General features: G+C 38.8%; 1 protein-coding gene across 4 annotated transcripts; it reads left to right on the top strand.

The window, feature by feature from the left end:
- Nucleotides 1–389: 389 nt before the first annotated feature.
- Nucleotides 390–10687, top strand: tmem154 (transmembrane protein 154). 4 transcript variants are annotated; one of them, XM_018690942.2, is made up of 9 exons: nucleotides 390–557; nucleotides 1349–1447; nucleotides 3458–3511; nucleotides 4624–4686; nucleotides 4996–5178; nucleotides 5648–5702; nucleotides 6059–6135; nucleotides 6839–6879; nucleotides 9492–10687. In XM_018690942.2, the coding sequence occupies exons 1-8, from the start codon at nucleotides 464–466 to the stop codon at nucleotides 6868–6870; spliced, it is 657 nt and encodes a 218-aa protein (XP_018546458.1). In that variant the 5' UTR covers nucleotides 390–463; the 3' UTR covers nucleotides 6871–6879; nucleotides 9492–10687. The 4 variants fall into 4 exon arrangements, with proteins under 4 accessions (XP_018546458.1, XP_018546459.1, XP_018546461.1 ...); XM_018690943.2 differs by lacking the exon at nucleotides 9492–10687 and adding an exon at nucleotides 7386–7512; XM_018690945.2 differs by lacking the exon at nucleotides 4624–4686.
- The last annotated feature ends 16902 nt before the right edge of the window (nucleotides 10688–27589 follow it).

Genomic DNA, 27589 nt, shown 5'->3' with positions numbered 1-27589 from the left:
CTCAAATTCATGACCAGTATTTCACCACAAAGAGTGACTTATGATCCTGCCAGAGCCAAGTATCAAGACACAGATCAACAAACAAATTCACAGCCTTGGAGTTATTTTAAGGAGCAGCTTAGACATGTTAACAGTTTTCTCAAGAGATACTGGGACCAGCTGGCACTCACTGAGCTCATACAAATTGTTTTTCCTTCCCTTACAGTTTGTTCAGCTTCCCCCTCACTCTGTAGGGCCGCATACCTAACCGGCAGGAATGTGATTGTACTGCAGCTGAGGAGCCGTCAGACTTGTGGCTACAAGCACACGGTGGATTGCATCACATCCGAGTGACTTATCTGTGTGAGTCTGAGGGCGTGTGAGGTTTTTTTTTTTTTTCTTTTCCTTCCATTTAACATGTTAAGTCAAATCAGGAAGTGTGATGCTGTGACATTACAGAAGGAAGCAGGCGCACAATGGCACTATGTCTGCCTCTCGGCCTGGTAACATGAGAGGCCCCCGGGTGAAGACCCCGCTCCTGCTGCTGCTGCTGCTGTTGAACGCCCTGACTGGGACAGGTAAAACTGGAAACACCCTCCACTTTCCTTCATCTCCTCGCTGTTCTCTCTCTTGTGGTTTGGTCAATTTTTCTGACTGTTAGTGCAACTTGAACGCCTTGACTGAAAGTAAAGAGTGTTTATTATTAATACTGTGGATCTTTTGTTAAATGAGGAGTGGCAGAATGAGCAGATAGATTGAATAGCAAGGCTCAACGAACCGAAGAACATAACTTTGTGTTCCAGTTCTGTTTTTATCTTACTTGTCTCTGTCAAAACTGTGCCATGTTTAGACACTGAATCGCTCCTGCATTTGCTCTCTCTAAGCTAAGCAACCTTTAAACTGTGACAGTATATACAATAATATATCAGTATTAACAGTAAAAACTGATCATGAGGATTCCTCTTTTGTTTAAAATCTTTTATCTTTTCTTAAGCAAGAGAAACATGACAAAGCTCTGTCGGGAAGAAATTGCTCAACATGATGAATATCTCCACCTACTCCACTCTACCCAGTGTGTGCATTTTGCAACAGTTTTGATTTTCGCAGCAGCCGTTTGAAATCATTTAGACGGAAGTGTTGAGTTCCTGTATGATCTGCATGAGAGTGACAGTTATTCTCCTCTACTGCACATATTGTTTTTCAAAACCTGGCAGATGAAACCCCTCTTTCAGAAACGACAATCTCCTTCCTCTTGTGTGTTTCATTTTTAATGTAAATGCTGCAACAACTGTTCCCCTAAAGTTTCACCATCCTTTACGATGAAGTGACAGTGGCATGATATAAAGTAATGAACCATGTTGGATTGCAGTGTTATGCAATGATGATGAAGATTCAGGGGCTGAGACAGATGGGGAGGCCACTGGCAACAGTAGTGATGACGCAGGTGATGGTGGTCAAGGTGCATCAGGTGAGACATGAATAATAAAATGTATTCCAGAAATAATCATAACAATAATACACTATGTGGCCAAAAGTATGTAAACACATTACATGCAAGTCTGTTCATATTTTGGGTTAGTCTCCTTAAAAATAGCAATAATGTTTTTTTATTTCACCAAGTAAAAGTCTCACTGAGACTAAAATATACAAATCATCAACACAATATACAAACAACAGGCCAAGACAACTGTCACATGCTCTCACATTATATAAACAATATCCATTTATGATGCATTAACAGGTGTGAGATTCCAAAACTGATGAAATATGTAGCAACAGCACTGACCCAGACTGCTATTGTCCAGATCCTGTGAGGCTATAATTAGTATTTACACTTTAATTTCATTTCTTTTCTTTACATTGGTTTGCATTTTAACCACTAGACCCACTATGAGTAGTTTTTGTACGTATTTCCAGGGGGAAGGGGCAGCATATTTACTTTATTTATTTTACAACGCATCTCATCGTTTCTATGGATACTATATATGTGCACAGGTTAGAGGGATGATATAGCTACAATTATTTTTTTAATATATAGAGTTACCTTTCAGCTTTGTGGCAACAGTTTGGGGTTAGACTTTTTCGTGTTCCTTTTTTTTTTTCTTCTTTTTTTGTTTTTTGCTTTTATTCGATGGTTAACCGATAAGAGGCAGACAGGAAACATGAGGAGAGAGAAGAGGTATGACATGCAACAGAGGTCCCAAGCAAAGGTTCAAACTATGGGCACTGTGGTTATGTGGCATGCACTGTAACCATTCAGCCACCAGAGTACTCCAAATAGTTTTCAGAGTTTGCTGTGGAAGAATTTGCCTGACTTGCAGAGAGCTGCAGGGTCCTGTGCAAGAATTTTAGAGACACTGAAGTCACGTGTCCAAGTACCCTCCAGTAACATTACGTTTAATCATTTGGATTTTTCATCTTTTATTCATCCTGTTAACTGTTCATTAATATTTTCCTGAAATTTTGTTTCTTGGAAAGAAGTCTGAATGTTGTCTCAAAGCCATCTACAAAATACCAGGGATAGGTGGAGAAATACCATTAAAAAAATGTTAAGCATTCAAATTTATTATTGAATGCTTGGTTGGACTCTCAGGCTTGTACTTGTACTGCTTGTACCACTTGTACTTTACTTGAGTATTTCTATTTTCTGCTGCTTTTTACTTTGACTCCACTACAATTATTGTATAAATATATTGTATCAGATTAAGCATTTACATTTTTATGAACTCATAAAAAGAGTATGTTGTCAGAGATTGAATCATTTTTGAACTGTCTCAGAAATTTGTGAGCTGTTTTCGTATTCACCTGATTTCTCCTTTAAATTTATTGGAAGTTTTCTAATAAACAACCTGTATAATAAAAACTGAGTTTCATGAAAAGTGCAAAAGCACACAACAAATTTGTGCAGCAGAACTTTTTCTCCTATTAACCAGCTGATGACCTCTAAGATTTATCTTGTGACCTTTTAGAGGGGCCCGACCCCTCTATTTGGAACCACTAGACTACACTATCTAACTCTATATAAAGTAGGTAAAACTAGCTGCACCTCAGCTGCACACGTTTAATAATGTCATACATAACCTATGTAAGAGACAGGGACCAATTTTACTTTTTGTTCCTTTTATGAGGCTAAGCTTGGTTAACCTCAAACATTTGTACTTCAGTTTCTCTGAGAGACACTATTTGTTCCTCATTCAGGCTCAAGTTGTTGTTTTGTTTTATTTTTTGTATGCCTTTGGACCTACTGGGTCTTTACAACAAGAAACATTTGTCAGAGGAGTGGAGGCTGAGGTAGCAGTTTATCACTGTTACGCCCATGATTCCCATTGAAATGAGATGGTCAACGTTCTCCCCTGGGTGTAGTGTGTTTGATAGTCCACATACTTTTGGCCATGGAGTGTATGTTAACAGACTCTCAGTTGTGTTACTCATTGTAAATGGTGTCATCATGATGGTATGCTACGCTCTCTGTTTGTAGAGACGACAACTGATATACATAACACCACTTTATCACCAGACATCATTTCTACAGGTAAGCCACGTAATAATAATAATAATAATAATAATAATAATAATAATAGTTTTTAAAGAGGAATCAGTCATGTAGTGCTTGATGTTTTATTCTACTTTTTTGTTTAGCTATTTCTAAATTGTGTTTTTTACTGTGTTGTATGCAATTTATAGTCAGGTTTAATCTATTTTAAGGGCCTATCTAGGGACAGTCACTGTAAATCAGCTCTAATACTTGTCTCTATACAAATAAATAAAATAATAAAATAATAATTACAGTATGCACAACAGAAAATTAAATAATAAACTTACATTGCAGACAGTGATTTTCTACAGAGTTGTTTTTCCAGGTGAGATCCTTCACCCCAGAAATCAGTCTCTAAGCTTTCTCAGTACAGTTGTTCCAGTATGGACCACAGATTTTATAAAAATACAAAAAGCTTTGTCCTAAAAGCCTCAAATTATAATTTGGGACCACTGATCTAAAGAAGGAGTTTTATCTGTAATCCAGAGAACTAGAATACATTTTCGAGCACAATGCAATAAGCTGTATAATAAATACATACCTGGAAAATTCAGTGGTCACTCATTGTTTATACCCAGAACAAAGGTCTTTGTCTCCAGACAAGAGAACATTTAAAGGTCTTCCCCAGCTGACAAATTAGATCAGAACTGCTGTGGACAGTCATACAAACAATGGAAACCTGAGGCAATGCTATATCATGAGTGGGTTGTTCATATTTATCTTTCCAGCCTGCCAGATCAACCATAAAACCCAAACCAGCTTCCCACATTCTTTTAATTTTATCTCTATTGTCCACCTTGGCATCACATATCTAATTATACAAATGTTTTTGGAGTAAATCTAATCTGTTTTGTGGCTGTTATAGCAGCTTTATGGGTGAAATGACAAAACCACCTGCAACCAACTTAAACTTTGTACTTACAAAGCTCTGACTATGTAAAAACAGAAGAGAGTCAGACCATGAAGTATCAAACTTGCCTCTAATCTGCTGGAATGAGAGGATATTATTGCCCTGTACCATGTTTCCACAACAGAGCCTGCACAATAGGGAGTGCTCACTAAAAATGTTGGTCAAATCATCACATTATTTCCTATATTGTTGTTTCCAGTTCAGGAGGACATAGAGGAAGAACACGGCTCAGGACAGACCCGCTCCATCACTGGAGTTGATGGTATGTCAGACCAACCATGGCCTAACATACCAGCACAATGCTGATTTTGTCTGTCTTCCTGTACATGTAAAAAGAAAAAAACATTTATATATATATATATATACTATTTGTATGAATCATTAGATAAAATGACAGGACAACAACTACAACAGTACCCTGGGCTGTAACCAGTGTCATCTGCGGAAATTTCACATTTAGTGAGACAGTCTGTACAGTAGTTATTATTATTCAAGTGACAGCCTATTCAAGTGAGTTAAGCCTAGCTGAGCTGATGATAACTGACTGATCATTGCTACATTGCTTCTGCAGACGTTGCACCAACAAATACAGAAGAGTCCACCGTTGTGGGTGCCACCACAACACCAATAGAGGAGCAGAATTTGGGTCTCATCATCATCGTCATCCTCGTGGTGTTGGTGATTGTCATCATCGGCATAATAGTTTGTGGTATTTTCATCAGCCGCAGGTGGAACAAAAAACCAAGAAATCAAGGTTTGTCTGTCATAACAAGAGTGGACACTTTAAAGGGTCAGGTCATCCTCATATTTTCACACTTAACCCTGGTTCTCAGAGCATATTGATTTGGTTTCATTTGCTGAGATTTTTCAGTGGGGCGATGTTTTTTTGTTTTTTTGTGCCCACACCATCGAAAGCTCAATAACAGCAAATATAACAGCATGTGCTGTGCCACAGTGAGATCTGATCAAATATCATTTTTGGGTCTAAGTACTTGATCTTGACAAATAATTCTGTGTGGCTAGATACCACAAGGGTTTAGTGGGAAAATATATTTTTATGTAATCTGGGGCAACTGATGTTAACTCTGACTTCATTTTTATAACATACTGAATTGATATTTAAAAAAAAACTCAGCTAATGACTCTTTACTAATGCCTGTTGTTGATATAACTGCAATAAGTCATTTTTATAATGATGACTGAAGCATGTTCTCTTCTCACAGAGCTAAGAAAAGAAGATCCATATTTGGATGAATCTGGCACAGAGAAGGTGCCAATGTAAGTATTTTTCTACAGCTGTTAATTTGAAGGACTGTTGCAAATCATGTGAAATGTTTCATCACAATTTAATTTGCCAATTTGCTGTTGTAACATGCTGCATCCACACATTGTTGTCAGATTGGGAGGAACAGTAAAAACACCCCTTATTCTGTTCACACATTACTCCATGGTGGTTAGCCCTCGTGCTAACCTTTGTAGTCACACACACACAAAAAAAGTCTAAATTAGCTTCTTTTGATGTATGTTTAGCTCCTGTAAAAACAGGTGAATAAATTGTAATAGCTATTGAAATGGCATTAATTCAGTTTGTTGACATGATTGATGATTGATTTCTTAATAACTGTGCCCTTTAGGCCCATGTTTGAAGACGATGTGCCCTCTGTACTGGAGCTGGAGATGGAGGAGTTGGACCAATGGATGAAAAAAGATGGTAAGTTTCTGTAAACAAAAATTAACAATAATATTAAAAAAAAAAACTATATAAAACACATGCATACGAAAGGAAGTAAAGAGATCAGAATGAGAAATACACTCACTTGTGGTGGTTTATTAGGTGCACCTAGCTAACACAACAGCCCAGCAATAACTTTTAAATTTATAATGTTTAGTTTTTGTTTGCAGCTCTTTTACACAGATGTTGATTCAACTTTATGGTCATTCTGGTGGTGCTGTTGCATTCTGTTGCACTATACTGAGAGGTGAGAGAGAGGCCTGTCAGTCTAATGCAATACAGTTCAACAGCAACACACAGCCTCCAAAATGACCATAAAGAATCAAGGCAGTTATTTATTGTATTGCAATGCATTAGTTTCAGCTAGGTGAACCGAATAAACTTGCCAAGTAAGAGTAAAGTTTAAAGTAAAAGAGTAAAAGGGTAAAGTAAAGTACAAGAGTTCATCCAGCAGAGGTCACTGTTGCTTAATATGAGGTAAACACACAGCAAAAAGCTTAATGTCACTGTCCTGTGTCGTGCCAGGTTATCACATAGTCATCTTTATTAATTCTGTATATTTTATGATACATTTTACTTGTGAATATTAGTATGCAACATTTCTATGAAACAAATGATCATGGTTAATATTCATTTAGAGAATAAACATTTATAGGTTTATTTGTTGGTTTGCATTTTCTAGGTGAAACTGCAGTAGACTCTAATCCTGCATAATTAATAATGGTGAGCATATTTTACACTTCACACACTACACTTGAAAACATACAGATTTGTTTCAGTTTCTTGTTGTTTATTTCTTCTAGTCAGGGGCTTTTACTTATAACCTTAGAAAACATGGAATCATTTTGCACTTAATTATATTTTAGTGATAGCTGATGGTTGCCTGGGAATTTGTGATTTCTTTTATTAGTGAATTCGTAAAAAGCATAAAATAAATAACTTGTATCAGGTATCCTGTATATTAGCTTTCTCTTTTGTTAATATTTTCACTCCTGCTCGTCTGTGAGCCTTGTTTGGCAGTTTTAAATGTCTAACAGTCACAATACAACCTGACACCAGCAGCTTAAAGCTTTCACTTATATTCCATGAAATATCTTTGCAATTACGTAAGGACAGCTTTGGTTGATCCCCTGGGTTTTCCTTTGGTGCCACCAACAGGTTGACATTTGTATTTCCGGGTGAAATGTCTCAACAATTATAGGATGAGTTTCCATCAAATTGTGTTACAGATATTCAAGTCCCCCTCTGAAGGAACTGAAATCACTTAGGTGAACTCCTGACTTTTCATGTGGTGCCATCATGGGGTCAAAATATTGTCCAGTTCATTGCTTTACAAATAAATACCTGCAAAACATGTGAATACAAATGAACTGTCTCATTATGAATACTCTCAAAACAAAAATGTAAATATTTATGTTCTACACGTTGAGGCATCACAGCCAGCTTGTTACACACAGCTTGTTACACAACAATGCTAACACAACAGAGGTCAACAGTCGACTTGGGCAATAAGACGTCTTTTCTCGACTGGTTCCTTTTTTTCTGCCAGCCTGTTTGTTGTGATGCACCAGCTGGATTCAGTATAGCTGTGACTGATGAACTGTGACCCTTTCGTCATTACACATGGTATTGTTTGAAAGCACAAACACACTAACATCTGTTAGTGATTACAAAAGGCATGCATGGAAGTGTGGCGCAACTTAACTCTGGGATAGTCTCTTTACTGGAATGGCTGGGAAGACGAGGTCAAGGTCCACTCCACTAACTGTTGACCAACGTCATTTACACACCGCTTTTTCTCAGGATTTTATTTCCAAAGCTGTGCAAGGGTTAGATGGTACTTTCATTCAACAGGGAGGCACTCTGTACACAGTAAATTACACAAGAGATCTCAAAACAGAAGTAAATGTGATGTTACTGCTGCTGTGGTTGCAAAATGTGATGCTGCCACTGCGACAGCTGTGCCCTGTTTGAAAACTGAAACTCCAAAGCAACTTAGTGAATTAAATTAAAGAAAGTATATACTATTCAGTGTTTTAAAAGCTGCTAAAAAGCAAGTTTTGAAACCTACCACTTACTTTAAATTGGAAGACTTGAAGAAGTTGAACCATGGCAGAGCTACCCTCAAAGAAAAATGGTCTGGTTAAAAAAAAAAAAGTTCAAACCAAATTTATGAAAGTGTGCAATTGTATACTTACTAATGCACTAATTGCATTTTATTGACACTTGAGAGCAGCACAACTAGCTATACATACAACACTGGCATGCTATCACTCCATAAAACTGTTGTGGTGAACATGTTAGGAAATCTCTGTGTCTGCTGGATGCAGACAAAATTTTGGATTCATTCAGAGTAATATTTCTGTCCACCTGATGAATATGAGGGAATTATTAACTTTCCTTTTAGCTGTTTTGGTGGCTAACATTACACACCTGCTCATTTGTGCTGTGCAGGTGGCGTGCGGTGGATTTATTCCACTAAAACAGTAAAGTTTTAAATCCTACAACCAAATTACTGAGCTGAAAAACACTAAAGCTCTCAATAAATCTCAGGAGACTGCAGAGTTGGAGCTGTCACAGTTAGCAAACCTTTATACAAACTTATAACCATTTAACCTATTGCTTATTTAAAAAAATATCGATTTGTGTAGCTTTAAGCATCAACCCTACCAGTAACACAAAAAAGTGGCTCAATATTCACTGGAAAACAGGAGAAATATCTGCGATTAATAGCTCACCTGTATGTTATTAACAGCTACCAACGCTTATAACTAATTAACATAAAAAATATTGAAGTGTTAACAATCAGAGCCAAATATGTCTGTGTTGTCTCTGATTTGTGTGCAGAGAGTATTTCAGCTCAGCTCACACTGACCTGAAGTGAAAGTGCAGGTTGTGTTGTGGTAGTTTTTTTTTTTTTTTTTTTTGTTTTTTGTAGTTTTTAGTTAGTTTTATGAGCTTGTTGGTGTCATGAGTTCGTTATGACCACAGCGATTCCTCTTTGATGCTGTGTGAACAATGCCCCTCTGTTTGTGCAGAGGCTGATGACAACAGTAGTAAGGCTGTGGATGGACTGTACAGTACAGTCAGTAAGTGTGACACTGACTGGGCGTGCCCTCACTGCAGTCAGGATGAGAGAGAACACTGGATGCAGGGACTTTACAACAAGTAATTTACAGCTTTAATCACAATACAAATTTAGTTTCAGTACCAGTGAGTAAGTGCCTGCTCCCTGAACATACTGTATTCAGAGATAATAGAGGACTGACCTCTCTCTCTATGTCTCTCTGACTGTGACATTGTCACCTCTCTTTCCCATGATTCCTTTACTGCAGGTTAACAAAGGACGCTCTCCCGGTATGCAAGGACGCACAGTCAACAATGCATCGTTGCCAACTTGGATGCTCTGACCTTACTACAATAATCCAGCTACATTTGTGACCACAGGAGGTCATTTGACTGCCAGGAAACATCGTCACAACACTGAGGGGACACTTGCAAACATTATTTTTGTTTTTACAGTAAAACATTCAGAAAGTCATTCCTCCTGAAAGTCTTCAGTGGAGAACAATTAGACTTAAATGTGTTGACTAGTGGCTCTTTTTTTATTACAATGATCAGTGTTTTTTTGCCTTTCATGTATTGTTCTTTCATGCTCTGTCTGTTTTTATTGTTTGTTGTTTACTGACGCCAGGTACTTATTCAGTATTTTCTGTCTCATAGAATCAGCTTGAAAGACAAGTATTTAGTATAAATCTAAAAAAAAAAAAAAAAAAAAAAAACCCACTGTGCTGTAGCTACCAAATGTTTCCCATTTGCTGATTCATGCTGTTAAAGAGTATGCAGTCATCTTCAAGTGCATTAGGCCAACACTCATCTCTACCCCTCACAGACATGACTGCTCATAGTTTCTGCTGATGGCTTATCTTCAGCTCAAAGCCTCTTTGTTTTGTTACACTGTGTGACTCCATCCAGCTGCAGGTTTTAATGGGGAAATATCCTGTTGAAGATTCGTAGGCATGCATGACAGAGAGGGGCCACTCCTTTTTCATGCCTGTGCAGAGCTGGTTGGGACTTAGGGAGAAAGAGTTTTTATTCAGAGGCTGATTGAAATCTCAGAGTGTGAAATCAGGAGCCTTCTGTTTCTGAGTCTTTTGATAAATTACTACCCGTTGCTGAAGCAGCTTTCTAAAAGCTGCTACTGATAAGATTTTCATCTCACTATAGATAATAACTCTCTGACTGAATATGTTACAGCAGATAACAGGTGCTGTTCAGATGTTTCATTACCAGTTTTGGCTTGAATGTGTTGAATCTAAGCAGTCATTACACTGATTTAAATGTGAGCGCTACTTTCTGTCACTCTCAGTATTTTGCAGGATCTTGCACTGTAAATATGGGAGTTAAAAATACCAAAAGATATTATTTTCATGGAATGCCTTGTGTAAATATTTCATTTAAGGTTGTAGTATTTTTATTTTGCTGATGAAGCTTTTGATAAAATTTCAATAAAGAAAAAATCTTGATAAAATTGTGATAAGTAAAAATGTTTAGTGACACTGCTGTAGGTATTGGTGATGTCAGGCTGTTGATCCACCACTTCACTCCAGAAACATCTAAACATACATTTGATGAATTGCCATGTTATTTTGTACAGACATTCACAGCCCCTTGATGATGTATCCTGTATCCTTGGCATTTGTGTTTCAGAGTGAAATATCTCAGCGATTATTGGATGGACTGCCATGAAATAATGGCACAGACATTCAAGTCCTCCTCTGCATCACTTTGGTGATTTCCTGAACTTTTGTATTAGCAAATGTTAACATGGTAACACACTAAACTAAGATGGTAAATATGAGAAACATTACCTGCTAAACGTCAGATTGTTAACATTGCTAATGTGAGCATGTTAAAGGAACTATTTGTCCTTTTCCTCTGCCACCAAATGCAGCTTCTTCTTGGGAGTGGGTGTTGGTGATGGCCGCTTGCCAAAAGCTTCAGCCATCGTTGCCTTTAAAATAGACGAGATTCAAATATGCCCTTTAAGCAGCACTACTTCTTCAGGGTCTGCTATTGGAAATTGATGAGACAGGTCAGCTGGTTAGCATGCTAACTTCAGTAGAAGAAAACAAGTGATAGAAGTTTGATAATATAATATAATATGTTAATGCTAATGTTAGTAGCGATGGCAAAACTTAGAAATAGCTCCGTTAACATGCTGACTCTTTTGTTGAATATGATATTACATTTACATTCATTCAATTAGACGCTTTTGTCCAAAATAATTTACAGATGAGGTACAATCCAAGCCACAGAACATCAAGGAGAAGCCTCAGAGATAAATATGATTGTTGCATTTCTCTGTTTCTGTGTAATTGTTAAAGTGATAGATGTGTAATGTTCTCAGCTTGGTGTAAGTGTAATCTAAAACATTCTGATCAGTTAAGAATAATAGTTCAACAGGTTTACAGTGTGATACATCAGTCCAACACATGTTCCTTTTCAGCTCTTCACCTCCCTGCTGCCGATCCACTGCTGAGTCTTTACTCTTTGAGCTCTCTGTTATGTCTGATAGTCACTTGTAAAAAGATGATGGAACTCGTACCAGAAGAAGGTCTGGGGGATCAAGGACAGACAATCCATATAAACCAATGCATACAAATGAGAAATAAGTCTCTTACTCCACTTTCTCCTCCTTCTCACTTTCTCTTTCTCATTAGATTTCCAGACGGCTGCTCTGTCTGTCGCTGCACAGTGTCCTCGTCATCACTCCTGTCGGGCCGGTCAGACACTGCTGACTAAACAATGACATTTTCATAATCAACAACTAAGGTAATATTGAATTACTCTTTATTTATTTATTAAGCCTGTTGCAGATATGCTCTGCCTTTTGTTTGGTGGTAACTTAAGCTTGGAGCATCATGCCAAAAGGCTTGTCTGGTCATGTTTATATAACCTCAAAAATAAGATCTATTTAAAATTTTAGAGAAAGAGACACCATGTTGCATGCTTTCTCTACAGCCATAATTATTACAGCTCTTCACTTGTCCTAACCAATAAACTACTGACAGGGCACAAACTGTGCAGACCTCAGCAGCCAAGATTTTCACCAGAACTTCACTCTTGTTTTTGCCTGTTTACACTGGCTCCCAGAGAGGTTAAGGAGTACAGATCATGTTTAGTATTACCCAGTCTCTAAAGACAGTTCTAAAATGTCTTCCGTGGCTCTGAAACTCTGCGTTAGGTTTCAAGGCATTTGAAGCTTGGCCTACAAAAGTCTGAAAGTCTACGTTATCCAACCTCTGCAGCATCAATTCTAACTATTATTTTTTTGAATTTTTTACAATTGCCTATTAATACTAGGCTCTTCATGGCCTGCTTCCTTGCCTTAGCTCTAGCCCTTAGGTCCCATATGAGGAACACTGTTCTCCAATGAAAAACAACCTCATAGCGTCTCATTTGTTATAGGAGACTTATTATGTAACCCACCCACTATTTACACTTTATTGTTAAGTGACATCTGTCTTTTCAGCAAACTGCTCCAGACGTTTACTTTCAAGTGACAAAGACCTCTAGTGGCCATAGTGATTATGACAGGAGCAAAGAAGGAAGAGAGGCGACGTTATCACAGAGCGACAAAGATTTTGGGGGTTTTAGACAGTTGCTCAGACAAAACAAGTGTGACCTGATCATATCATGTTGGACTTGAATTGTTATTATTCACTATTCTCTGACATTTTGTGGACTGAGTTAATTGATTAATTGAGAAAATAATCTACATAATAATCGGCAAAGAAGATAGCCGGAGCCCTACTTTATAATTTGTTGCTTTGTGTGAAACACTTTTTAATTTAATTTTTGAAAACAAAATACTGTATCAATACATTATAATCCCATAAATACAGACACAAAATTATTTTATTGAGAAAGTGCAAATACACTTGTACCTTTAACTTGAATGATACATAGCTGTGCTACAAGAGCATCTCTTCACATTGTGCTGCATACAAGCTAAACTGGTCTACATGTAGATAAAACAGCAGTGCTTCTCAACAAAACACAATTTTGGAAAACACTATGCAATGGGTAATGCATAAAGTGAGAAACCTAAGCCTATAACATGAGACACTTGTTTAAAATTTCGATTACAGACATGTCTATGCTATAGTGAATAGGAATGATGTGATGTTATCCCCTGGAGCACACATTAATAACACCACATTTCCAGTGACCCATCTCTCTGAATTTACCAAGCTTTGTTGACTGAATCACTGTCTACCCAGCAGGCAATGTTGCTGCCTGTCACACTCCATCAGCTCCATTTCACAGCTGCGCCAGCAGCCGTGTTTGTTTGCCTTCAAGAGCCGTGATGTTACAGAGCATCGTCTGTTGCAATCATCACATTCAGTCACTCTTGGGCAATCTTTGAGTGGAAAACACATAATACACCAGGGAATCTGTGTGTGTGAGAGAGTGTGTTCATGCCATTATGAGAGACTTCACACTAGTTTTGAATTTGGTTTTTTATAGAGTTGTGATGAGCAATTTGAACCATGTGAAACTTTCGCCTGCCTCTTATGAAAGACTGCCTCTTGCACCAGTTGGACAACATTTGATAGAGGGTGATTGGGCTGTAGCTCCCACAGAGAACACAGGGGTCATGTCCTCTGTGTTTTCATGGGATATGTAGTTTACATTTTATAATTCAATGTTACACACAATTGTAAATCATTTTAAGCTGGTTCAACTTGCTAGTTCAAATGTAAGTTCCCCCAGTGTCTTAAAAATATGTGTGAACTGAATTTGGTTTGAATAATTATTTAATAATTTGTTAAGTTTGTTAAACTAACTGAACTTAATAACAAATTCAATAAACTCAAGATAGTAATTAAAACAACAAGCATTCAGTCATTCTGACAAACATTACAGACTGCTTGTTATTTATGTTTTCTCAGATTTGAAAAGTTAGTTCTTTATTTGACATGAGGAGGGCTGTGGCTGCTACTGATGCAACTTTGCACCCGAGCCAGTACAAAAACAACATGCAAGGCTGCTCCCAGTAACCGTGTCAAATTGTGTGTATGGGAGTATGGTATGGACTAAATTCAATACTAACTTTCATCATGGTTCTTGTTGTTTTCATTATTATGAAATGAAACAACCAAAAAGCAAGCTCACAACTCCATAACCTGTAAGGAAGAGTTTCAAGAAGATGAGTTTATTCTGAGAGGTCACAAGTCAAAAAGGCTGGCAAACATTCATTTAATGAAACTCTGAGACACAAAACAGTTTTATTTTAATAAAAACAAACAAACAAATAAACAAAAAAGTAAAGACAGTCAAAATATTAATAATTCTATTCTATAATAATTCAGGTCTCTTCAAGATTAACTGCTGGGGTGTGAGTTTGTGGAAATATTAAGATATGATCTCAGTTTTCCTAAGATCCAGGCTCCAACCCTGACATCAATACATACAACCGTAAGATATATCCAGTACATTTTCAGTCTTTAAATTCACTGACAGAGCAACTGAAGCAGCAGGCAGAGAAATCACACTAACAGAAAATTCCACACTAGAGCTCAGGTTTTTTGTGAGGAGTCACTTTCAGGAGCAATTTCCATAAAAGCACATAAGCTACAGCTGCTTTCAAACCCCTATTTGAGTGCATTTAATACAAAGTGAGGATATTTACAGTCGTCTTTTGTTTCCAGGGTCTGCTTTTCAGTATTCATTGACTGGATGCCAGCCTCAATTCCACACTTCTCAGGACCACATGTCTGGTGCTTAGTGATATCTCAGGGTTTCAGACTTTCCCTGGAGGATCCAGATACAGGGCATGAAAATGACCATGAGCCAAAGCTAACCATAGCTGGCCTAACTTCAGCAGCAGCAGCACACTAATCCACCATATCTTTTTTTTCTTTTCTTTTCTTTTCTTTTTTTGCCTATGAATAAACAAGGCTCAGTATGCTGAGAAGAATTAGGTTTAGGTTTTCATCTGGCATGATTTGTGACACACCATGCAAATTTGGATTTGGAGTCTCTCTCTCCTCCTGTGTTATTTTTTTCCCCTCAAAACTTTATTGATTAGAATATATTTCCAGTTTCTATTTTCTGCAAATCTCCCATTCTAACACATCCCAAAGGTGTTCTATTGGATTCAGATCTGGTGACTGTGGAGGCCATTAATGTGCACTTAACTCATTGTCGTATTCAGGATATCAGTTTGAGACTTTAGCTTTCTGACATGGTGCATTATCATGCTGGAAGTTAAAAAATGAAAAATTGTGGTCACAAAGTTATGCACATGATCAGCTATAGCAATACCCAGATAGGCTGTGGCTTTCTAAAAATGATTGATTGGTATTGAGGGACCCAAAGTTTGCCAAGAAAATTTTCCCCACACCATTACACCTCCACCACCACCAGCCTGGACTGTTGACACAAGGCAAATTGGGTCCATGGTTTCATGTTGTTGATGCCAAATTCTACCATCCTACCTTCTGCGTGCCTCAGCAGTCCCCGTTTTGGTGAGACTGTGCTCACTGCAGCTGCAGACTTCTGGTCTGCTCTGTACCTTCCAATGTTTTCTTCTGCTGTTGTAGCCCGTCTACTTCAAGGTTATGTGAGGTGATACTCTGAGATGTTTTTCTGCTCACCACAGTTGTAGAGACAGCTTATCAGAGATCACATTTTCCCCATTCTGATGTTTAATGTGAACCTTAAATGAATTTGCTGACCTGTATCTGCATGAATTTATGTATTGCACTGCTGCCAAATGATTGGCTGATTGGATAGTTGCATGAATAAACAGGTGCACAGGTGTTCCTAATAAAGTGCTCAACAAGTGCATAAGGTATCATAAAATTGAAACGCACAAACTAAATTAGTTACATTCAAGACAAAGATCAGTTGTCTTGAAATCAATAAGTCAGGTTATTATAATAAAACGTGGTAATTACAATACATTTTAAAATTCTACAAAACACACACCCCACTCATATATTTATTTGATGCTGCATTTGTCATTTAACTGCAAAATTGAGGTCAGACGGTTTTTTTTCTTCAACGTAATAATTAGCTTTATGATATAAACACACCTGGGAGCATGTTATTACATCACATTTGAGCGCCCACTTGCAAACAAAAACGTGCCATCATCATGTTGCGACACTAGTCGGTGGAGAGTCAGGAGACGAGCGAACCTGGCGGGTGTCGAGAAGGCTGTGAACGGCAAAAATCTGGTCTCCGTGGACGTGTTTTCCCTCTTGTAATGATCGGAGGCCATCACACGGCGCCCAGTGAAGGAGCAGAGTCAACGGGTGGACGGACACAGGCGTCAGTTTGACAGAGCGGCTCACGTTAGCGGTGTTTTAAGCTACTAGCCAGTTAGCATTACCCGAACTCCGCTTGTGGGGGCTAGTTAGCCGATGTTGCTAACGCGGTAGCTCCTGGTAGCTGGGTGCAAACAGTCGCTGCTGCAGGTGGGAAACCAAGAGGCGAAGCAGGAGCGTATTATACCTCACCGGAGCCCCAAGCGTTAGCCTCTTCAAGCCCCATAGGATATCTCGGTTTGGATACACGACCCGAAGGAGTCGCCGGGGGAGGCCCGCCGCCTTTGTCCAGCTTCACATTTCTGAGGTAAACACAGTAAAAAATCACAAAGTGCAAGATCACAACTGTGAAATATTGCAATGCAGTGATGTACTAGAAAGGGGCCTAGCATTAGCACCAGCTAACACGTAGCTCGTTGGTTAGCCGAGTTAGCATTGCTAGCGCTTATGTGGAGCTTGTTATCGATCTGAAAGAAGTTAAAGTCGGCTCTTTTAACTCGCTGTAGCTGAACGCACCGTGTGGTAATGTTAGCTTCACAAATTAAAGCTGGGCAGAGTTTGTTTAACAGTACTGGATCACTCTGTTTGCTAACACTGAGCCTTTTAAACAAACTGCACAAACTGAGCTATAAGCTGCAAAGTGCGAGGAGTTTAATGCCCATGCAACACGTTGATAAAGAACAATAATAAGCGTGGATTTTTAAAAATTTGACCATAGTGTGCAAAAGTCGTTTATAGGCGCGATTAAGCAAGTGAATAGTATGCTTTTCCCTCTGCTGATCAGGGTACAACGTCTCCTATGCAAGCTAACCCCATGCGAAGTTAATTTATGCCTCAGTTCTGTGGCTCTGCTGAGATAAGTCCTATTAACAGGATAATGACAATCGGCACCGTGTATAGGTTGTTGACAGACTTGAGATTTAGAAAGACAAAGTGGGTTTACACAAACTGCTCTGATTTTGCACAGTATGATGACAGTGCTCTCACAAAGAAGTTCTGCTTCTGTTCTAGTTGTAGTAACAGTGGATTGACCAGTTTATTAGGTGCATGTAGGCAAAAGTAATGCAGTCTAACAAACAACCTTGCTCTTTTTGATAACGTTTTATTGTTCCACTTCAGAGACTGTTATATATGTGGTGTTTTCAAATTGTATTGTGTTATACTGAGGGGTGTTTCTCTTGTTTAAACTGCCCTCGTTGATATAAATGATGTGAACGCAGTATTGGAGAAATGTGTGTCCCTTTAAAAACTGGAAACTGACTGCATATTTAGTCAGGAATCATCTGTACCCACTGAAGACACTGGGTTCATCTACATTCAGCCTTACTCTGGTTGTGATCATTTCAGGATATGATGTTTACATAGAACAGCCAGTACAGACAAAATGCCAAATATTTGTACATTTCGTCTTTGAAAAGAGAATATTTGCTGCTTTTCTTTGTCACATGATTGTAAAGTAAATATACTTATGGATTGATTGGGTTGAACAAATTTCACATTTAAAGACATCATCTTCAGTTCAGCAAAATCTTTTATGCCCCTTCAATCAAAACAAAGAACTGGCAGATGAATCGTTTATAAAAATAATTGTTAGTTGCAGCCAGAGAACATAGAGAAACATGGTTATTTAGCTCAGAGTACAGACGATTCCTTGTTATTCAGCAAAGCTGCTCTTTCTGTACCAAGTGAGCTACCTCAACACAGAGGATGAACACAGAGCTGACAGAACCCATACAATAATCCCTCTGCTTTATTGGTGTACTCTATTATTTCAGTGCGTAGATCATCATTACATCATTCTTTGTTTTCTTGATTAACTACAATGTAACTTGAGTTGCAGTCACACCGGCACATGTGACGGAGAATAATGAGAAACTTGGATAAGGTATTTGAATGCCACGGTGTTCTTGTTTCTCTTGGTGTACTCCAGGTAGTATACTCAGGTCTTTGAAAACTTACTGAGAAGGATTCAGAAAGGTTTCTGACACCTGGATATGATGTTTACATGTGCTACACACAACCAGGACTAAACTACAGGAACACATTCACTTTCAACCTGAGTTTGTTCCTGTCTCTTCATGTCTGGTTAGCCAAATCCGTGGGTGTATATTTGCAGACTCAAGTCTTGGAACTGATCATTAAACATTACTGCTTAACAACAGAATTCCATAGAAGTATATTACATAATAAAAAAAGTTTCATTTTCACTTCTCTACACAACCTAATTCTATCTTAGTTGACCATATGGTGTCTTTGTGTTGTGGTGTCTCTCTAGTGCAGAAGTCAGTTTTTGTATTATATTTTTATCTTTTTATTTTTCTATTTTGCCAGTCTTGTCTTTGTTCTTGCTGCTGTAATGTGAATTTCCCACAAGTGGGATAAACAAAGTCTATCTTATCTTAAATTTAACTTAAGTGTTTCTAACATTAGGGTTAGAGTTGACACAGTCCACAAACGTGATGTCTAGCCCTTGTTAAACCCAGGTCAGGAGCAGGGTTGTGAGAACAGGTTCGATGACTTTACTCTGACTGATTGAGATGCACAGCCATCAGAGGTTTAACCAATATCACTGACAGTTTGAAAGGGACGGGGGTGATAAACGAGTGGCTCTTACTTCCTCTCCATGAGAATACAACTGCCTCTCCACCCTGCCTGCTAGTTAACCACATTCACTTGACCTCTGAGTCTGTCCTTGATGAGATGGCGAGGATATAAAAAAACTCAGCTGTCTCTTGGTTCTGAAGTCAGACTGAAAACCAGTGTCTTAGATCAAGGACTGAATTTTCTTTTGGCCAGGCAACATTACGTGAACCCATCTGTGTATTTGTTGTCATAGGCTGTGAACCCACAGTAACAGTGTTATCATTTGCTATGACTGGAGCAGCTAACTGTGATTTTCTTCATGTTCAGTTTGAAAGTTGTTATAAGCAGGAAAGGAACCAGTAAGTAGTAACTGACAGATCTTGTGTTTTCTGTCAGTTGTCTTTTTGTATTTTTGGCTGTGTCATTAAGTAGAATGTCAGATAGGAGTTACGCCTTGTGCACAGCATCCTCAAGGCAAGAAATTGTAAAAATGCTTTTAATCACATAGGATTGTAAGAGTCCAAATGCAGAGAGGGTTTTCTTTTACGCACAAGATCAATGTCATGCAGAGAGTCTAACCACGGAATCCAACTGTTTACACACTGTCAATAGACAGAAACTGTACTCTTTACTTATCAAATTACAAATGCATCTACTTCAGCAAGGCTTTTCCAACATAGATGATTTAAAACAACTTTCTTTATAAATGGGTGCAAACCCATAGCATTAAGTCAACATCTCTCTGACACTGTGTCAACTTGAAGCTGAACGCAAGGATTTGTTTCAGTGCTCTTATATTGGTTTGCATTGGGTTGTGTAGGGGTTGATAGTTTTCTGGTAACATTTGCTTCATCAGTTTGACATTGTGGGTTTTTATCAGCTATGACAACCTACTGTACTTAACAAAACAGTACTGACTATTCATGAAATGAAAAAAATAATGGTTTAATGTGTCATAATTGACACTGATGGGTATCAAGTGAGTCTTTATGAATATAAAATCTGTCTCTAATGAGGGTCAATATATGTATGCATATCCTTAGAAGAGATCATTGAGGACAACAGTTTAGTCACAGTCACTGGAAATTAGTCTGTTTTATTACATTCAAAGCTGACTGAGAAGAACCACTGTTTTCTGGAGTTCAGCCTGTTCAGTTTTGCAGTTGGCTTGATAGAGCAGTAATGTATTTAAAGCTCGTTTGAAAATCGCCTTCAAGAGCTGTGAGCCCACATAATAAGACAGTGCATCAGTTCAGTGACCGCAACCATAGGAATTTTGGGTTTTTTTCTGGGAAAATTGAAGTAAACCCAAGTGTGTGCTGTTGCTTTAATGTCAGTTATTAATATGTTGGTTCTGCATGGCATGTACATGGGTTTTGCTCTGTTGGTTGGGTAAACAAGGCAATTTTAAGACAAAAGTAGTGTTTCTGATGTGACGGATGCTGTATAACAAAAATGTTCCAAGATTAAAAAGGATTGATGATTACAGATTGTATGGCCTCTGCTGCAACCCATGGTGCCACAGTGTTGTAGAACAGATGAAGTAGAGAAATAATAAGCAGATAAATACTTTTAATGTAACAGATGATGTAAATTTTGTTGTTCCTTGCGTTGACCATGTGGCTCTTTAGACGTTCTTCTAAATTAGTGTTGGACTTTTCTCAGTTTCTCACTTTTCTAAGTGGGTGATTTTAAAACCTGTAGATCCAGTTTGCTGTCTTCAAACGAAGCAGCTACAGTTAATGCCGCTGTTAAATGTATGGCGTTGTGTTCCTCCATGTCTATGGCTAGAGACATTATAAATAGGTGAGAACACAAGTACAAAGATATCTCAACAATACTGAGACAAGAATGGCACAGTTTCAGTTCACATGGATTAGTGTGATGAAATACCATTTTTCTGGCTGTGATTATTGCTCTAAGGCCTTGGAGACTGAGAGATGAGGGGTATCCTAGACTTTGTTTGCAGAAAGCTTCACATTCCCACAGTCCTGACTGTTTCTGTGTTACTGACCCCAGGGCCTTCCTAAAACCATTCTCATATGGACAGTGAGATTTCCTGGCTTTGAAGCTCATATTGACAAAACATGAAGGGGGTCAGAGTGAGATTGGTTATTAAGGATGTAAATAGTGGGCAGTGTTCAGGTGGTATTTGTTCTTAGTAGCTCTTCACTGAATTTTTGTATAGTTAAAAACAATAAGAAGCACATTTGCAACCACCTACATGCTGAAGTGAGACTAATAACTGCTGATGAACACTGTTACAAACTTATTTTGTAGAGCTTTGCTGATAAGGTATTTCCTGCAGGCAACCACATTATTCCTCTGAATGTTAACCCAGTTATGAAACATATCATGTAATCTTGGGTTATTGGGGAAACAGGGAAGCTGCAACCATGTAAAAGGTTTTTTGGATTTCTTTTCTGTTTTCTTCAGATTTAAAACACACGTTTTCTTTGTATTTAGTTTCTGCTTACTCTACTGGAGGCTAAGGGACGTTGTTGACAGATTTGCTAAAAAAGCGTTTATTTTTAGCCTTTATTGACAGTAGATTATAGAGACTAACAGAAAGTCAAAGGAAACTTGCAACTGGGTCAAACAAATGTCGATGATTGGAATCATGGGTTGAGAATCCCCGAGTCAAATCTCATTTTGTCAGTCACGTCACTGCACTTAATTTTTTTGTCTGGGCAGGATAACAGCATGGCGGGCTACAAACTTCTACTGACCTTGTCTTGTCTTGAAATGAGCTTTCAAGTGAGGTTCATACAGTCTCTCCAGATTCACCTCCATCTGTGTAGGAGCCTCAACGCTCAAGTAGTTTGTAGTTTCTATAGTGTAGTTTTCATGAAAATGGACTGTGTGAGGAGGCACACAGAATAAATGCTAACTTAGAGCTTAGTTAACTTCGAACTTAAACCAGTGCCTAAATGAACAAGATGACTTTCTCCTTTGGAGTAAGAAGAGGCAGTGGGAGTGTAGAAGTTTCCTGCCATGCACTGGGAATACCTTAGGTCAACAAAGATGGCAAGAACCATCTGGGTGATGGTGTTGGAAGCGGTGGAAAGGACTAGAAGGACAAGGACTGAGGAGAAAAGCTTCTGTGTTGAAGTGGAGTGCTTTAGTAATGCAGTGAGTGCAGTCTGACCAGAATGGGCAGTCTTCCAGGTCTTTAGGGAACCAAAACACTGTCGAACGATGAGAAATACTGGGACAGTTGGTCAGAGAACAAGAAGATAATGAGTGACTCGTGACATCAGCTAGATTGAGGGAATTGATGACGGTAGTTTGAAGGGTCCATAGAGGGGGAAAGCAAAAGGAATGAGGGCAGAAGTTAGGTCTAGTGGTCAAGACGAGTTTGAGGATTTCTACCAGGTAGAGAGGCATGAGAGAGAGGGAGCACAAGCCGTGTAGGGTTAGATTTTCAATTGGTAAAGGGATGATTTGAATTTAGACGAGAGACTCAGGGCAGGGAAGTGTTATTCAGTCAGTCTTGTTAAACATGTGCCACTTATTCTCAGCTGCCTGAATCCTTTTCTCATCCAATTTAACAAATTTAGACAATCGTGGGGTTGGTGAAGACCGATGGGAAGAGAGGGTGAGAGAAGACAGACAATAGGTAGATGTCGGGGGAAAGAGTGTGTAGACACTTGTGTTAGTAAACAAGGTAATGGAGAAGGAAATAAAACGGCACCCATAAGAATGAAGAGCAGAGACAAAGATTACATGAGCAGGCTCTGCAAAAGTCCAGCCTGCCGTCAGCATTGTGTGTGTGTGTGTGTGTGTGTGTGTGTGTGTGTGTGTGTGTGTGTGTGTGTGTGTGTGTGGGCAGAGGCACTTGTGAGAAAGTGAGATCAAGGAAAGAGGAAATTAAAGGGCTTTTCTGCAGGGAGGTCCAAGTCACCTTGAAGAGAGAGAGGGATCTCCTGTCTCTTTCTCACTCTCTCTCTCTTTTTTTAAAGAAAGTCATTAAATAGGACTGTGGGGAAAGAATGGACAACAACATCAAAGAGGGCAGAAATAAAGGTCTGGCTGCGAGGAGGTCAAACATTTGGATATTACAACACACGACAGGGCTTTTATATTCACACCCCTCTCAGAGGAAACACTCAAGCTCTCTTAAACTCTTCTCGTTTATTTATATTTTTTTTACCCATCTCAGCCAGCTAGTTGCAACATTAATAGGAACACAGCCCACACAGATTAAGTAGCTAAGCGAGTGATGACGGACTGACTTACCTTGCGTACTGAGAGCTTACTTGAGTTCAAAATCAGCATCCTGTTGTTGGGGATGTTGCAAGGAGTAGCGAGGAGAGGAGCAGCACAAAAAGACTGAGCTACATATAAGGTAATTACTGAAAAATACCCTGTAAGAGCCTATAAAATTGCATACCTATTCAGTTTTTTATTTGTTGGAATTGTATTGTTTCTTCAGGGACTGCTATCAAATCTGTGGTCTGGTACCTGTATGCCTGACAGTACCTGGTTTAGCTGTTGTTTGCTACATGAATGTAAGGAATGCTAGCATTAGCTTTTACACTCAGTATATGAGCATGGTGGCTTCATCTCACCTGAGTCAATGTGAAGCCGTGGGATGTGTGGATTCTCAGTAGTTTAAAATTGGAAAAAAACGCAGTAAACTTTGTTATGATGTATCCTCTGGTCTTATCTCTGAAAAGTAATGTGTCATTTAGCCAAATGCAACATTAAATGCATGCTGCCACTGTTGAAACATCAGAAGAGAAATCTTGTGTTTGGGGTTGAACACTGAAGGGAAACTGTGGTGTTGGAAACTTTTTATGGAGGAGCATGTTTTCAAATATTAGTCACATAATGTTCTGTGGCCCGGGATCTGTGCAAACATATTAATAGAAGTGATGCTTTACGCTGATTTTTGGTTGTCAGTGTCTTAATATCATCTAATTATAGTTTGAGACCTTTCTGTCTTTTAGGATCTTAAAATCTGTCTCTCTTCACACCTTCATTAAGACATTAATCTCTAACTTCTCATTTATTCACTTCTCATGCCCTGCGGTTATCCACTGTGCTCATATTGTATGTTCCTCATACTTTTATTTGCTAATACTCATGGTTTGTTTTTTTTGCCCTCTTTCAGCGTCCAGTATCTTCATCTGTATTTGATCATTTAATTGTATATTCTGTTCTTTGCTTCCCTTTAAAATGCCTTCTTAGCAAGTTTGAATTCACTCACTGAGGATTTACTGGAGATTTACAAGCAATTACAGCAGAGTGTGGGTGTGTTCTGCAGTTGTGAATGGCTCTCTCCTCTGTATCTGTGAGGCACAAGGAGTGTGTTAATAATTCAGTGCTGTGCCATCTAGCTCTGAGTTGGTTAATGAACACAGAGAGGAATCTCCCAGGGATATTACTTTGATGTGGACTATAGTGTGAATGCTGGGTGACATAGTGCAGGAACAAGAGGAGGCAGCAGTTTGGGAAGAAAAAAGTCATATGTTATTGTCCAAAATGATGATGAACGTAAAATACAAATATGAGAATGGATAGTCTTCTTTATCCTGTCCTAGGAGGGACACTTTCTTTGTTTCTTAATGCTGTGATGCTGAACAAGCACAATTTTTAACTGTTCCAGTAGCCTTTCACTCATTATGTTTATAGGAACATGTAATGGACAGTGTTCTTACAAAGAGCAGACCTTGCCTTGTCAGCCAGGCACTTTATCTCCTTGTAGATGAGAGTGAGTGAATGTCTGGTCACTTTCCTGCTATTTAAGTGGCAGTGTAGGTTGCACTGCACACTTTTTTTCAAAAGTAACACAATTTTTTATTTTTGTTGAAATTTGGCTTCGAAATGATGTAGCCATATCTCTGGGCTAAACCACTGAATTTATTGCTTGTCAAGCCAAAGTGCTTCATTACATTGATTATAAAAAACCTTTGAATTAAGCAAATAAAGCAGTCTTGGTCATTCATTTGCAATAGTTATTTCTTAAGTCTAATACAGCCAGAAATCTTAAAGTGATGACTACCATGGTATAGCAAAATCTCAGATGGTTGATACATTTCTGTTTACTGATTATATATTTTGCCACGTTGCCCAGCAGCTCCCCAGCATGCAGATCCACCTCCAGCCTTGGTGTGATTTCCTATCACAGGCTGCATGTAGGCTCCAGGGCTTTCAGCTCAGACCTTTTCCATCTTGCCTTAACACAATTGCATCTCTTCACTGCCACCCACAACTCATTCCCTCTCAAATGCCCACCAGTCCTCCTCTGAGCCTGCAGCAGAGGTGCAGGATGAAAACCGTTTGAAAGGAGGCCTCTCCCAGCAGAGGTCCTGTTGGCATGGAAACGGCTGTCCTTGTGAATGGAGGCTTCTCTTACAGGCCTAGTCAGGGGTCTCCCACTGTCTCATGGTCCAAGAGGACATTGTTAGAAATCTCACAAGCAAACCTTTAGACTGTTCACTGAACCTGGATTTATATGCTACTTTCTGGTGAAGCACTTTGTCGGTTTCTACAGTCTCTTGTCAGATGGTAGTGGTTATAAGATTGTGTTACTGCTGAGCTTAAATTTAGTTTCCACATTTTGTGCTCTAGAGTGCTTTTATTGAAAATAGGCACAGTGTGGACCCAAGGTTTAGAAAAATGGACAATCTCACAGCATGGTGGGGCTGACTCAAAAATCTGACAACTTTTATGCCTAGTTGCTGTCTAACTGTAACCCATATTTCATAGTTTTGTGATTTGAAAACTCAGGATCAAAGATCATGCACACTGTCTATAGCCCCTTTTATACAGTTGGGATAAGGTGGGGATGTTGCGCTTTTATTCCCCCTCACCTTTCTGTTTAAAAGAACAAGGCTGGCAGAGGAGGTAGTCACAGAGCCCAGTTGATGTTTGTGTGTGTTTGTGAGTGAGGGAAAGTCAACATAGCGGGACACATGCTGATGCTGTTGTGTTACCAGCCACGCCTCTGATTCTGCAATGCTGCCATCTAAAAACACGCAAGGCGGCATTATGCCAACTTCGTTTGGCTCAGTGTAAACAAGCAAAGCCAGCATAATCAGGGATCATCTTAACAGCAATATTGAGGGATCTCTGTTTAAAAGAGGCTTATATGAACGATGTCTCAGTCCTCAGCCTGCCAGTCAGAATTGGAGAACACCAGAAAAAATAGGGTTTCCTCTGATCAGCGTATTTTTCCACAGTGACAGCCCTATAGCTTGTATTTGTATGGATTAAATACTGTGAAATGAATTCGTTCAGCTTCCTGATCAGGGACTGTTGAACTCATCACTAATCAGTGATGTGATGTCTTTTTTGATTAGTCAACCATTCTGTGATTTTTCTGGCTCAATTAGGCTTTAACCGTTCCTGAAAAATGATGGTTGCTTCTCTAAGATCACAAATGTAAATCTGTCTTTCATCAACATTAGATTTTAAGAGATTCCTCTGTACAAGTGAATTGATTTGTGGATGGACAATTACAGTTTGGCAGATTTCTCTGTAGGCAGCAACCAGATTAGGATTACATTTGCATTATCTGTAGGTTTAAATAAAGAAAAAAATACTGCTTACTGACATAACAACAGCACTTGGCTTCAAATATTGTAGTAGTCCTACCTGCCACTGTAAAATCAAGTGTTGTATAGCTACAGATTAGTAATTAGCTGGCATTTCATCATCCTAAAAGGGGTCAGGAAGGATAAACCCACTAATGATAGAGGTAAATCAGTGGCATTCACACCTGGTACACAGAAGAAAGTGTAGTGCTGATTTTTTTCGATTTAATAAGACAGATTATGTGTCTAAATTAGTCTATGATTAAATGCCTTGAAGGAAAATCTGCATGTCTCTGCACTCAGTGGACAAGGATGGAGAACCACTGACCTAATTTATTAAATCATTCAAAAAAAAGGAAAGAGGGGGGGGGGGGAGAAATAGCCAAGGTCACTTCAGGACCCTGTCCTTATGTTTTCAGGATGTCTACACTCATCATTGTCTGTCCTTTTTATATTGTTTCCAAACTTTTTTTGAGACCAGTAAGTAGTATGTTGTGTAATAGTGTGACTGACTGCACTGTTGCAAAATTATCTGCACCTCTTTGTAGAAACTGTACACCGTGCAAATAATATACAGTCTTGACAGACCAAAATCAGGAGTCTAAAACTCTTTAGTCTGTTCAAGGGTTAAATACATTGTATTAACTGAGATGTTTTATAACTTTTCTATGGTAGTGTATTACAGCACAGAAACAGGCTTGACATTGCTTTGAAGTTATGTAGATCGCAGTCCTGTGGCCCACATTCTCGTCCTTCTAGATGAATGATTTACTGTTTATCAAAATTATAGTAGGTAGGTTGTCTGTCTAGTGGTACTGCTCTACCTCTGGCCATGCTTCTTGCCAGAAGTGGTCACAAGTTGACAACTTTAAAGTGGCTATAATCTGTGTTTTTGTGATAGTACAGTGAATGACAATGAAAAGAATGAAATGAAAACAAAGTGTGGGGGAGCTCTTGTAGTGATGAACC

This window comes from Lates calcarifer, linkage group LG5, assembly GCF_001640805.2.
Source record: "Lates calcarifer isolate ASB-BC8 linkage group LG5, TLL_Latcal_v3, whole genome shotgun sequence".
NCBI classification, from domain to species: domain Eukaryota; kingdom Metazoa; phylum Chordata; class Actinopteri; family Centropomidae; genus Lates; species Lates calcarifer.
Note: the sequence above shows the minus strand (reverse complement) of the source record. Positions and strands in the feature narration are given on the sequence as shown.